General features: G+C 37.4%; 1 protein-coding gene across 1 annotated transcript; it reads right to left on the reverse strand.

Annotated features, from left to right (window-relative positions):
- Positions 1-1,244: 1,244 nt before the first annotated feature.
- LOC129727797 (sodium-coupled monocarboxylate transporter 2-like) lies at positions 1,245-5,096 on the reverse strand. The gene is made up of 6 exons (XM_055685980.1): positions 4,282-5,096; positions 3,388-3,547; positions 2,990-3,330; positions 2,547-2,906; positions 1,831-2,487; positions 1,245-1,770 (listed from the first exon to the last, which is right to left on the reverse strand). The coding sequence occupies exons 1-6, from the start codon at positions 4,482-4,484 to the stop codon at positions 1,674-1,676; spliced, it is 1,818 nt and encodes a 605-aa protein (XP_055541955.1). The 5' UTR covers positions 4,485-5,096; the 3' UTR covers positions 1,245-1,673.
- Between the last annotated feature and the right edge of the window lie 9,301 nt (positions 5,097-14,397).

Genomic DNA, 14,397 nt, shown 5'->3' on the forward strand with positions numbered 1-14,397 from the left:
ACACCAGGAACCATTCAATTGAATTGTATATCTTTATACGGTTTCCCGATTTTTTATCAGTTAAGATTATTTATATTGTCGTCGGTTTAAATTAAATTTATTATATCGTCGTCGGTTTAAAATGAAGTATAAAAATCGCTCAGAATCTATTGAATGACAGTTGGTACATGGACGAGCTGTCACTTAATAGATTTCGAGCAGTTTTAATACGTGATTTAATAGCTGAAGGACAGCGACATAAATTTGTTAAAAATTTTGCTGAAAAAACGTAGCTTTTTAAAATGGTACATAAAAACTGGTATAGCAAAACAACCCAATTTACTGTCAAAGTGACATTGGCCGTTCTACTAAAAACTATGTTTTTTGTGCTAACCCATTCTTTATGCAGAGAAGACAAATTCCCAATTATTTGTATGATTTTGAATGGTTTTATTATTTTATCTAGTTGAATTCATGTTGTAGTTGCGACAATACGTTCTATTCTTCAAAAATTCGATTATCCAACGAAATATAAGATATTTTTGGGTGAACGAGTGAAGCATCCCATTTACCAAAATTTCCTCTCATACCAGATTGTGAAGTGTATCCAAAACATTACTTTTTTGTTGATCACGCTTCTAATGTTCTCACCTGTGTCTTGTTATTGTTCTCTTTAAGTTATGAAAAAACGTTCTATAAGAACGATTGAATGTTTTCTGCTATTGAAGAAAAGAGATCCAATAACCTGCAAGCAAGACCTTGGTGCTACATATTACTAAAGGAACTTAACCTTCTGTTTTTATATACAGATTTCGCGGCCAAATGATAAGATGTGTACAGTGTACCTACAGGAAATTTGCGGGGCAATAACAGTCTCTCTCGAGCCGAAATTCGAATATACGATGTCTGACTTGTTGACACAGCATCGTATCTATAGACCAGCTAGGAGGAGAATGTAGAACGCGTCGTTGGAAAATAAGAAATAGAAATGGTTCAGCATGGCTTCCTTGCGGTGTTCTTGATAAACTAATGAAGCTGTATGACTTATTGTTTCCTAATGCCTGATTAATGCACGAAGGCTAGTGAGATGTTCGGGTGCATAGTTTTTATTCGTTAGGAGTTTCTTTCGAAGAAATCTTGAGCCTTTTCTCACAGTCATCCCACCTTTACTTTATACAGTGCACAACTTGATGAAGTGACTGTGAGAATAGCGATCTGTATCGATGATGAGAACTGTTTTCTTTGTTGTAAAAACACAAGTGTACATTTCTCGTTATTTGTACTTTTGGGTTATTGTCACACAATCTCCCGGCCATATTTCTAATATTATACGATCAAAAACGAACATAATAAGGACAGTACAAGTTATAAACGTAATATCTTCTGACAATCCATATTATACGTTTTTAGCCTCAAGAGAATAGTTCAACGTAGAAGCTACGAATGCTTAACTGTTGAACCCGATACTAAAACATATGGCTCATAAAATATATATAAATAATAGTGAGTTTAATTATGATATTGCATCGAGATGAAGAACAGTTTTCACGGACAATTCAACTCCGTGATTTTTTTTAACATAATATTGCTATGTTTTTGTCTTTACTGTATCGTTAATCGTATCGAAACACTTATTAATAACAATTGCACAGTACATTAAGAAATGAATGATACCTTCCAGAAATAATGGTGTTTCATAAAATATGTTCGTCAACTCTATCACTTTTTTTCTGTTCGTGTTTTTCTGACGCGGGTAAAATCCACCGTTTAACGTGAATGTCGTTGATTTTTCTGTAAGTAAATAGAACGAATTAATTTTTCGCCACTAAATAGCGACTAACTTGAGCTTACTCATCGTCGGTTTCGCTGGCGGTAAGTTCTCTATCGGTCATCTCGTTGGGCAGCATCCAATGTGCGACGGGGGATATCAGTTTTGGACACATTTGATTCAGATGCTTTGAACCTGTGAGGTAACTAACGGGAATGCCAACCAAGAACACCAGCAGTGTGCCGACCGTCGAGTACCACACGAATGAGATCTTATAAATAGAAAACCCAGAATCGGTCGTCTGAAACACCTGCTGTGCAGATGTTTGCGTCACATTGAAGCCATAGTCAGCGCATCCGTCCACACTTGTGAGCTTTGGTGGATATGTGAGGGCTCCTTTTGTGAGAGCTCCTCCAACGATGATCCACGAGACACCAATCACACTAGCCGCCGACCCCCATAGAGCTCCGTGTTTGTTTGCCCATGGCCAAAGCATGCCCAGACAAAATATGCCCATCACGGCCCCCTGCGTGACACTTGCGATGGTTACGACCATCTGCAGCAGATGACCAAACTGTTCGACCACCAAACCCATCACGATGCAATACAATCCACTGAACAGGATCAATACCTTCATGGTGAAATTCGCGGAAGCATCGGAATGCTTGAACAGTTTGAACGGTCGAACATAATCCTCGTAAATTATACCGGCAAGCGAGTTAAGATTGGCCGACATCGTGCTGGAAAATTTTACGGTTCGTACTAATAAGTGGGAATTTCCGCAGCCGATAATATTTACCTTAATCCAGCGCTGAACACACACGAAATAAACACGCCGGGCATTCCTTTTAGATTGCCCACCACATCTTGAACGAAAAACGGTAAAAGCTTATCAGCTTTCTCCACCAACTTCACTTTAATTGGGTCACAGTCGAAGTACTTGGCGAAAATAACCACTCCAGTGAAGCAGTTCAAACTGGTGATAATGATGAATCCTGCACAAAAAATCCATAACGCTGAACGTGCATGCTTAACACTGGGAACTGCCACCATTCTCTGGACGCAACTTTGATTCAATCCGAGATAACCGGTCCACAGAAATATATTCCCTACGCTGGCAGTCCAGAATGTCTGTCGCGCCGTGAAATCAGGATTCATGCTGATAAGGTAACAATTAGCGAAACGCGCATGAAGAAGGGTTATCATATTGCTGGATCAGCTGCCATAAATAGAAATGCTTACTCGAATAACTGAAGCCTATTTCCGGTGGCAGCTCGCGCGAATACCTCAGAGAGACCGCCGACTTTGTACACGCCGATCGCCACCACTAGGAAGCATGACGCGAACATGATAAGCCCTTGCACTACATCCGTCCACACGACGGCCTTGATGCCTCCGAGCATAGTGTAGAAAACGCACACACAGCAAACGATTCCATTTGTTAAATGAACGTTGGTACCCGTGACCTGTGCGAAAGCCAACGAAGGGATGAAGATGAAAATCGGCAGGATCAGGTAGATGTTCAAAACGTACGTGGCAGTGACAAACTTTTTCACCGAAGAGCTGAAACGGTCTTCCAAGTACTGCGAATAGAGCAAATACATTAAAATATTGAATAACGTCCGTTGACTGTCGGTTACCTGGTAGCAATTGACGATTTGATTATTGTAGAAAACAGGCACAAATACGTAATTGATGATCAACACGATAAAGAGCATCGTTGGTGCGATGATCCAGTACTGGGCGCCGTATGAGTACATTTCCGCCGGGACAGACATGATGGAGACACCTGACAGCTGGCTGTTGAATGGCGGTGAAATCTTATCAATATAGTTTATTCAGTGGACCACCCATTAGCGGTCCTATCCACTGGACTGCTAATGCGTGGTCCACTTACCGTAAAAATGTTATTGTTTACAACGAGATTTAACGAGATTTCGCCTGTTTCTAATCGACTCATGTAAACAAATTGCTTATTTCGCATAGTTTCTAACATAAAGCATGATTTTCTGATAAAAATCAATCGACTCAAATTTTGTTTAATTTCAGCATCACTCGATACTTTGTAGATAGTACAACGTTGTCAAATTCAGCAAAAAAAAAATAAGCAAAGCGCTGCAAATCGATCTTCAGTCTTTACATATATTTTAAATAGTTAAAATCATTGTCTTTAGATGAAAGTCTAAGTCGAGACTTACACTCATACAAGAGACAGTGACATTAAAATTGAACGAATGAATTGAAGAAGGCCAAATCATTAGCGACACTAACAGTTCATGACCCACTCGAAAAAAAGCGCAATCGCTATTCTGTTTTTTTTTTTTTTTTCATAGTTAGCATTACTTATTTGCGAATCAGTCCAACAATAAACTCTGTATTATTATTAATTCTCCGTTTCTGTTCTGAATTGTTTTGAACTCTGGTAATCTAAATCGAACTTTTAAAGCATAGGAATGTATACATAAAAAAACGCCTGCTCGTCATTAGGTGCGATGCATTATACTTCAAGTGCTACCTAGTCAATGAATACCCACCTGGCAATCAGCGAAACCGCGATCGGAAACGTTCGCATTTGCCGGCCACCAAGAAGATAATCCTCGGTGGTCTGCTGTTTCTTCCCCTGGAAGAAACCAAAGTAGACGCCAATTGCCGCCGATACACTTAACATCACCGCAAACACCGTGTAATCTTCGGTCGAGAACTGACCGTACGGATTTTCCGTTATCTGTTTGACCATTGTTTATGCCTTGGTTCGAACACTTTCGTTAAAAACACAAACAGTTTGATCCCGAACACAATATTGTAATTTACAGTAAATAACACAACGAATCCCTGTTTTAATTGTTCTGATTATAAAACAATCTTTAATAGTAGCGATTCCTAACACCTTTCAGCACAAACAAAATCTTTCCAGTAAAATTGCTTTCCTTGATAACACATTAGACACACCGGCGGCGCTCTGCTCCTAATCGACCTGTCACGATTGTGCGCTTACACTGATTAACCGCGAATGACGAACCTTTTGAGCAGATTCGCATAGTCCTGTTCTAAATAAACGAAAGTTTATAAAAGCTTTTTCGCCTCTAATCTGATATGGTAATAGAGCGAAATGAGAACCATTCGACAACCGTATTATATAGTAACTGCAAACCCCGGTAAATGGCTTATCAATTGTACTAATTGAAGGTTCCTTTTTGTTTTATTGCTAGCACTTGTATTCAACATTTACAACCGCCACTTGTTTTATAAGAAACCCAATTAATCTCCCGGGAAAAAAAATATGTTGAATTGTACCAACAATCACTGGCAGTGCTGTTATAGGTGCGTCTCGGTGATAACTGACTAAAATTGAGTGAGTTTGTTTTGTTCTACAACCGGCTCAAGCCGGTATCGGCGAAGCTCTAGTAATGAAGTAAATGACAGTCAAGCCAGTAAGTATATCAAATTTCCCACATTTGCTACACATTTAGTATGCATGTAAATATAATTCAAGCATAAAGCCGCTCCGACAGCTCGTTTACATTCGAATGTAAGTCCTTAAAACATCGATACCAATCCCAATTACGCTCGAGTACAAAGAGTGTCACCTTTTTGTGGTCAAACAATAGAGTGACGTGAATAACTCTTTTATAGCTTCGATTTGAGAACGAAGAATCCAAGTTACTGCAAGTTCAGGTTACTTTTCGATCTCACACCCAGGTGGCATGTATTCATAGATGCCTATTTCTCAAATGATGCATTTCGGAGAATTATGCTGTTTCATTTTTGTCACTTTATTAAAAATGTGTGTTTATAAATACTACTTTTAATTTTGGAGAATAAACACCTACAGACTTAACTACGAATAGAAAAAAAGGGAAAACTGAGGCATTCTGAATACACCAAATTTGTGAATACATCAAAGTTGAAATTTTAGGGGTTTCTTTACAAACCTTTCTTTTTACCCAAGGGAGTGACAGCATGCTATCCCTTTCTATTTTAAAGCAGTGAAGAGTCTTTCTAACTAAATTGGTATAATAATTTTTACTAGGCATCTGCCTCGGGGCTATATTTTAAATATACGTGTAGAGTTTGGATAGGGGTGCCATCCCGTTGTTTTTACCAATCCATCTTCGGAAAACTTCAAACAACATATTTATGTCATTTGGTCTGTCAAACCACTTGCAAAACAACACAATCCCTGATATTTTGGCAGTAGTTTTACATTTTTTTCAACAGATTAACAAAAGACGTTTATCTATTGTATAACAAATCAGTTAAATCATAAAACTTAATGTAAAACAAACAAACTTGAAAACTGATGCACCTTTAATTATGTCCAATAATGTGCAACCAATCGAGAGGTTTCTATTAAGAATTAAATTCTGACCATCCGCCTGTTAAAGTGGAATTTGTACCCTTGGGTCTACGGAGTCCCCTCATACATTGGTTGCGTTAAATTTGTTGAATGGCGCTAGTGATAAAATAAATAATTTTACATTCTTTCTGCAAGTATTCATGATTGAACCAAATTATTCATGAAAATAGATGAAACTTACACTTATGCTTATTCACTCTTACTCTTACTCTTACTCTTATTACTCTTATCCTTACTCTCTTATTACTCTTATCCTTACTCTCTTATTACTCTTATCCTTACTCTCTTATTACTGTTATCCTTACTCTCTTATTACTCTTATCCTTACTCTCTTATTACTCTTATCCTTACTCTCTTATTACTCTTATCCTTACTCTCTTTCACTCTTCCTCTCTTTTATTTCTTCTCCTTCATTTTTTCTCTTTAATTTATTTTACTTCATTTTTTCTCTTTTATTTCCCCACTTTTATTTTCTCTTTTTTGTTTTCTCTCTTTCATTTTCTTTCTTTCATTTTCTATCTTACATTTTCTCCTTTTCATTTTCTCTCTTTCATTTGCCCTTTCTCATTTTCTCCCTTTCATTTTATCTCTTTTAATTTCTCTCAATCGTTTTTTTTTCATTCATTTTTTCTCTTGTTTATAATTTTTTTCATTTCCTCCATTTTACTTTCTCTCTTCCATTGTATCTCTTTGATTCTCCCTCTTTCGTTTTTTTATCTCTCATTTTGTCTCTTCCATTTTCTCTCTTATATTTTCTCCTTTTCTTTTTTTCTATTTCATTCTCTATTCCAATTTCTCTCTTTCTTTTTCTCGCTTTCATTTGCTTTTTTCATGTTCTCTCTTACATATTTTCCTTTCACTTTCTTCTTCTCTCTCATTTGCTCTCTTTCATTTTTGCATTCTTCCGTTTTCGCTCTTTTTTATTTGATTTTTTCAATTTTCTCCTTCATTTTGTATGTTTCATTTATGGCATTTGTCTCACTCTCGTTGTCTCGCTCTCATTATCATTGTCACTCTCGCAGAATGAGAAAATGGCAGTTAGAATATGAAAATGACAGAATGAGAATAAGAATAAGAAAATAACAGTTAAAAGTGAGACTGAGATAATAAGAGTGAGATAATGAACCAGACAAATCGAGAATGAAAAAAGAGAGCAAATAAACAAAAGAAGAAACTGGGAATGGGAGGATGAGAGTGAGATGAGGAGAGCGAGAAAATAAAAGTGAGAAAATGAGAGTAAATAAGAAAAAAAAAGGACGAAAATTAACGAGAAAAAACGACGATTTCTCATTCTCATTTCTTTCTCTCATCTACTCGATCATATTTTCTCATTTTCATCCATATTTTGATGTTCACGAAAAACATGTTGTTAAAAACGTTTTTCTACTAATTACGAAACATTCAATTCAACAAAAGGTTTACATCGTAATTCTAGATGCACAATAACGTCTGTACATCTGGTAAACCTGCACAAATCAATGTCTCCTCCAATGTCTCACATTTACTGATTTCGAACATGCTTGTCATTCTCCTCAGTATGTGGAAAGAGCGGAAAAAAATACACCGCGCACTTCACTTTCAGTATGTGCCTACGTGTAGCAAATGCTTCCACTACACTGCTTCTTTCTCAACTCCAAAGTGTCTCAAACAACTTCCAGAGAGACAAACACACTTCCAGCTCACCCCACATCTGATAGAAACAAGAGGGGTGAATCACTCCACAGAGAAAACGCAGAAGTACACCTCAGTGTCCACTGGCGAGTAGTTTCGAACGTGAAAAAAAACCTACCGGGTAAAAGTGTAGTCCTCGTGTAGCAAAACCATGAAAACGATTTCGACCAGAGTAAACTCGACCGGCACGAGCAACGCAGTCTATTTTTTTCCCAATCTCTTTTCCTTTTCTGCCATGCTTAAGAAACAAACTGTAAAACGCACCGCAGATAGCTCTGCTGTGTAATTATTGTGCGTGATGTCCATGCGTGTGAGAAAATACACCATAGTACACTGTTTCGAAAGAGAGAGATTTCAGATTTCACCGCGGTGCTTTCACGAAGCTCACCAGCTAAAAATCGTCCGTCGTTCTCTTCTGCGTTGATTAGCTCTTTAGTGTGAGAGCAGTTGTTTTCGCAGTGCAAGATGTTCTCCTGCACTATAGAGGTTTTCTGAGAAAAAGAGACAAGCTAGATTTCGAGACGATAGAATTGCACACATGAGCGAGTAAAAAAGATATTGATAATGCTAAACAATTGATTGGCTCGCGTTTTGGTCTTATTAACGTTTGCAATAAAAAATGGACAGAAATTGCCGATTTTTCATATGTTTACCTTAACACACACTGACAAAACTAACTATGCAGCATCAATCATAGTAACCCATGAGTCAGCAGAAAAAGCTTGACAGCTCTGTCAGTCGAACTCTAATCGTGATGACGAAAATTGTGAAGCTAGTCCGTTCAAAAGTTTGCGCGTTCAAAGAACGGTACCCCGCCGCATCGGAAACGGACATTGTGCGGCACTTTATGGATGCCGGATACGGCCGTTCCGGTATCTACAACATCTTGGCACTATTGGACAACAATCAGAGCATCGAAAAAAACCCGGTTCCGGGCGGCCGACAACTGTAAACGACAAGAAGTTTCAAAGTATGCTGCGGGTGGGTGCAACCGGCCAAATTGTGAAAAAGTACCTGGCAAAGATAGACGTACATATCAGCCCAGAAAACAATTTTGTAGGTTTACAGCTTGATAAGCTATTATTCAGTGGATTTCGGCTGAACTATAGCTCAACAAGCCATAATCCAATTTGTTTGTTGGTAGGAAGCGGTAGTCCCGTCCAACGATCTAGAAGCTGCTTGCAACGGCGCAGCGGCAGCAGCTGAATAAGATGGTCAAGTCGTTTTCCTGGCGAATCGTGACGTGGCGGTGGTGATAGACGACAAGATCTTTCTCATTCTGAATGACAACGACTGGCAGGGCACATCGTATTTCACTTCTCCCACGAAGGAAGTGAGTTTCGAGGTGAGGTTCATTCCTGCCCAACGTCCCCAACTTCGTCCCATCGAGAATTTCTTGGCAAATCTGCAGCGTAGGATTTATTCCAATAATTTCGTCACGAAAACTGAGAAGGAATTAAAAAATATAACGAAAAAAGAACACAAAACCATGCCTAAACGCGTTCGCTATGGCGAATGTTCCGGTTAACTGCCGTTCACATTAATGGACAACGTAATTCTAATTCCCTAAAAAACACTGCCGGAAGGTCGCACACAAGGGCGGAAATTTTTTTTGCAAGGAAGCCAATTCAAGGAGAAATTCATCAAGCTCAATCATCTGTCTTGTTTTTTTTTTATTACCGTCAGAAAAGTCCACATTTTTAATGCAAGCATTACTATTAAATTTCAAGCAGTCAAAACCACAAGGTTTATAAAGAATATGGTAAGAAAAGGCCTAATCAAAAGTCATTCCAAGCAACAATTGAAACATAATAAAAAAAAAATTGTGATCATTTGGGGCACTAATGGAATTTCGAGGTTTTAAGAAACATTTTTTGTTACTACGATAAAATTGTAAAGAAACAAGCAACAGCTAAAGTCGCTACTTCAAAAATCTTCACACCAACAACGTAATTCGCGAGGTTGGATTTGTTGTTGAAACGTGTAAACGGCATTTGAAAACCTAACCTTCACTGAATAGATCTAGTGGGTGGAGCATATAGGTTGCCAACGTGATGCTTGCGAGATACAAAAAACAAATACAAAAGGATACTACTAAAAGTTGCTGTCATGTTCTGAAGCCATGTAACAGCAACTTTTGCTCGATCGTTCACCTTATATTTGTTTTTGAGATGAGGTTATTTACTGCGTTGTAACTTTTGGGTACTTGGACTAGAAGTCGTCCAAAAAGTGTGGGTCTCTAAAACGAAATGTGATAAATTGCTTTGAGTTTCATTATCACACTGAGGTACTGATGAATTGAAGAAGCAAAATAAAAAACTGGTAATGACCATTAGCATGATAAGGGAAGCAATATTTAAAACTGAGCCATGAACTTGCAATTGTTTCTACAGCAAATGACGTAAATAGTACAAACGAGGAAAGTGAATAGAAATTGATAACTGGAGTTGAATCCTCAAATTTCTGGAAATAATCAATGACAAATTGCTATACAGACAATCTCTTTCCATTCTGACCATTTGCCATTTTACAATCTTACCACAACGCCATGCAGGTTCTATTGCGCCCTAGTTGTTGCTACGATGCATCTTCGTAGATGAAATTTTACCATGCAGCATTTAACATGTTGTTATAAAATTCCATGCATTAGTTCATACACATTGCTGTTTCATTCTTGAAACTTGTGTTGAAACAACGAAAATGTTACAATTGGCTCCACCTCCTGCGCTTTTTTGTCATTGTATAAGAAGCTGAGATGTAACTGCAACTTAATTTCGCATAAGAATTTGTTGCTGTGATGCACAAAGTTCATAATCGAAACAAATTTTGCTGCTTGGGATTTTCATCAGTCGAAGAAATCGAGCCTACGACTTTTGAATTTTTATGACAGGAACAAAAAATCTTATTAACCACCTGTCTTACGAATATATGAAATACCGCTCATCACAAAAAATCAAAATCAAATTGAAACTATCGGCTCAATACACAGAATGGCCAAAATAGAGTCCTTACCCTGTTAACGTAATGATTGAGCCAACTACTTGATGATGTCTTGCTGTCTTTCCATGCGAAGTTCTCCCAAAACTATGTATGGTACCAATTGTAATCCAAGATCGGCGTTCGATAATTTAATTTTTCATCTTTTAAACGAAGAGCAGAATAATTTTAGACAAATTTTGTTCTGATAAATCATTTTCATTAGTATATTTTAATGTCTTCATCCCGAGTTTGACAATTGATGTTATTAGGTATAATAATACATATCTCAATAGAGGAAGGGAATGTAATGAGCGAGAGAAGAACGATGTTCAACCGTGCAGGCGAGGATGACGGTCCAATTCACCCAAAAAGAAATGCTAACAACATATAATGTACCGAATGACACATATTACTATGCTTTTTTTACGTGAAGCGGATAACGTAAGGAAATAGCTAGAAAGGATAGAAGCAAGAGGATTACCTCTCAAAGTTATTATCAATACTAACGAAAAATTAGAAATCTAATTCTTAGATTAGAATCTAATGCAATAGGAAAAGGTATGGAATGAGTGTGATTGCATCTAACATCCTTGTAGCTAAACTAGTACCTTTAAACTGCAGATTCGGCTAGAATTAGACTTTTTCAATCCAAGTTTTTTGATCGTTTGAGGAAAACCAAGATACTGTACAATGTGGATATGCTGCAAAATTCGATTTACGACAGTACTGGTTGACAGACCTGAAATTAATCATGGTTACGTACTAGCATAGTGTCCAAAACTCACGTTTATTGCATAAAAACACCACGCAAAACATTCGAGCTCAATCACAAAGCAATCGCGCATCCGATTGAGCAGCTATTTTAATAGTGTAGTTTTTTTCTGTATCCTGAAGTTGTATAAGAATAGCAGTGACTCGACAAATGAATAAAAACGTGAATACATTTGTCTATCTAGCTGCCCCTCGATAATTATGACGATTGTCTGTTGACCTATGTTTTCGCTAGAGCTCCAGTGTATATTATACCCATATCATGATCGACTCCCGCGCAAAATACGTGATGATGTTTCCTGCTGCTTGTATGACCTCTTGCTGCTCGAACTAAACAAACACCAGTAGACTATTAGAAAGGCAACATTTCAAATTATGCGTACCAGCCGCGGATGGACGGGACACAGGGGAAAGGGAAGTTATATCATCGATCGACGCCACTCGGCTTGTGTGTTCGGAGCATCCTTTGTATCCAGTTATCCAGCTGCGCGCAGAAAGGTAGTCAAACCACTGAAACGAGCGAACATTGGGCTCTTAGTGTTATGCATATAGGCTTGAATGTGCAGATAACTAGTTAATCGCCGCGGCAGAATCTTCAATCCGTTTGTGACTGAGTCAGAATTTCAAGGAGATTGATTTTGCCGACTGGAAAATTCTTCCCATGATGGGTCAAAAAGCTAAACATATTCTGCAAAGTATTTTTTATTTGTACATGAATTTTTGAATAGGTATTTTACGGGATGTTTGAATATTTATTATCTGGTGGGTGCCAATAGCACCGAATATTGTCATTCAAGCTAGGCTTATATATGATGTAAAGTACCTTCTGGATTTAGAAAAATATCATATTAAGCAGTTGATCAAGGAACCCGAAAAATGGTTAATGACATTGGCGTATCGTTTCGGATGAGATCACACTCACTAAAACGGATGAGATCACGAACTAAAACGTATCTAAACAAAAAAAATGTTTGATTTAAATTTAATTTAAACAGTTTATTTTTTAAGGATTTGTTAAACATTCAAAAGCAGTTAATATGTTAATGACGATTTAATGTCGAATTTTTAAAAACTTAGTTTCATTAAAATCGTTGTTGGTTACCTGTTGTTTCAGTTGAAGGGACTATAAAGGATAATATTATTAACTTCATTAATAAAAATAAATATGTAATTTCATTTGATTTTTACGGAACATATATCGAGAACAGTTATCCAGACCACAATACTGTCCGCCTACAGCATTACGTTAAATAAATCACACTAAACACCTTCCCAGAAAATAGTACCACACTTCAAAATTACTGTCATTTGCATGTCGATTAGCATAACTTGGGTATTAATTTGACCGCATTCACAAACGTCAAAGCGAACGCGAATAATATGAAACGTTCCACCGGTTTACCGAAAAACAGGCGGATTTTCCGCTGAAAAACGTCGAACCGATGTGCACATTGTGTTCCAGAGTTATTATTAAGATAGTTGGTGAAAGAAAAGATAGGTGTGCAAATAGTGAATGGTACAGTTAAAAAGCAGCTTACTTCTGAGGACCGAATGAGGTTAAAAGGTTGAATAATGTATAATTTGTTTTAGATAAAAATAGAATTTAAAGTAAATAAAAATACTGTCTATTTATCTTAGCTACAGTAAAATAGTTCAATCTGACTTCAACCCAAATTTTTAATTTTTATATAGGAAATTTTATTAAATTTTTATCTTGAAATTTTAAACATTCTGATTAATTTCAATAATTACCGTCTGTTGTAATGTTAGCTCAAATCGCCTCAATATTTATTTTAGTTTTCTAACTACTGGTATTTTCGATTAATTTATTTTGCTCACGATTGATTTCGTTTACAGTTTATCAAATGGAATCGTTTATTGCTCGAACACCTACAAAATACTCGAAAACAGGCAGACCATTGAGGTCCATTATGGTGTAATAAGTCAAAGAACTAAGTACTCACTCACTTCTGCTGCTGGTATTTCCAAAGTAAACTTAAGATCAGCTTTCTTCATATTGTAATATCTATACCAGATCGATCCTTCGGTGTATTAATTTGATGTCTCGAGTTTGTTGGTGAACCGTCGTTAGTTTTCATTATTGAAATTTAAAAATCTCTGAACCATAAGGCGTGAAATTTATTTCACAGCAAGAAATCTCATATCTGATGTTTATCGAATTACGCCTCTCTTGTTTATGCTACAAATTGCGATCAAATCAAAATGCATTCATTCAGCAGTAAGACAATAATAACAAACTACGACCTGACATTCGGGCGCCAACACGCAGAGATGACATCACCCTTTCGCATGACAACAGTTTTCTCACTCTAATAAGCACAACAACTGTCGCCACATTTTGCCCATTTATATGTCACATTAACTTGCTGAAACGGTTGCATAATCGCTGGTGCCTCCACCTGCAATTATAGCGTGTTTCGTTCCATCCTACTCCATATCTCACCGCCATCAATTGTGAAGTTGAGGCTGAAGAGGCTAAACGACTGCTTGATGTGCCTCTTACCGGCACTCAACACTCGAACAAAGCTCCCTATTACATATAGTCAAATACACTACTATAGGGATTTTATTAAAGTATGTGTGTTTTCCTTAGAAAAGCGACACCGTTAAATAAAGCACAAAAATCCCGCGACCAAAAGTGCTGGCCAGCAACAACGGTACGGGTTTCAAGACATCACGAAGCGCTAATAACAGTAATCGCGTGAGAAGAAAGTCCTCCTCCCAAAGTCCCCTCACCTGGTAGGTGCCGATGGCTTCGAATACTGTCGTGCGAATTATCATCAGTTTACCACTAGAGATGCTTCTGGATTAACAGACTTACATCTTTCAAAGGCCGAGTGAAAATTAAAAC

The sequence above is a fragment of the Wyeomyia smithii genome, chromosome 3, assembly GCF_029784165.1.
Source record: "Wyeomyia smithii strain HCP4-BCI-WySm-NY-G18 chromosome 3, ASM2978416v1, whole genome shotgun sequence".
Lineage (NCBI taxonomy): Eukaryota > Metazoa > Arthropoda > Insecta > Diptera > Culicidae > Wyeomyia > Wyeomyia smithii.

Excerpts from the sequence above, each read along its gene's own strand:
- LOC129727797 (XM_055685980.1), bottom strand. The coding sequence starts at position 4,484 with ATGGTCAAACAGATAACGGAAAATCCGTACGGTCAGTTCTCGACCGAA. Across the intron at positions 3,548-4,281 it reads GCGGTTTCGCTGATTGCCAG|CCAGCTGTCAGGTGTCTCCA; the intron begins GTGGGTATTCAT and ends GCCATTCAACAG. Across the intron at positions 2,907-2,989 it reads AATAGGCTTCAGTTATTCGA|CATGAATCCTGATTTCACGG; the intron begins GTAAGCATTTCT and ends TTACCTTATCAG.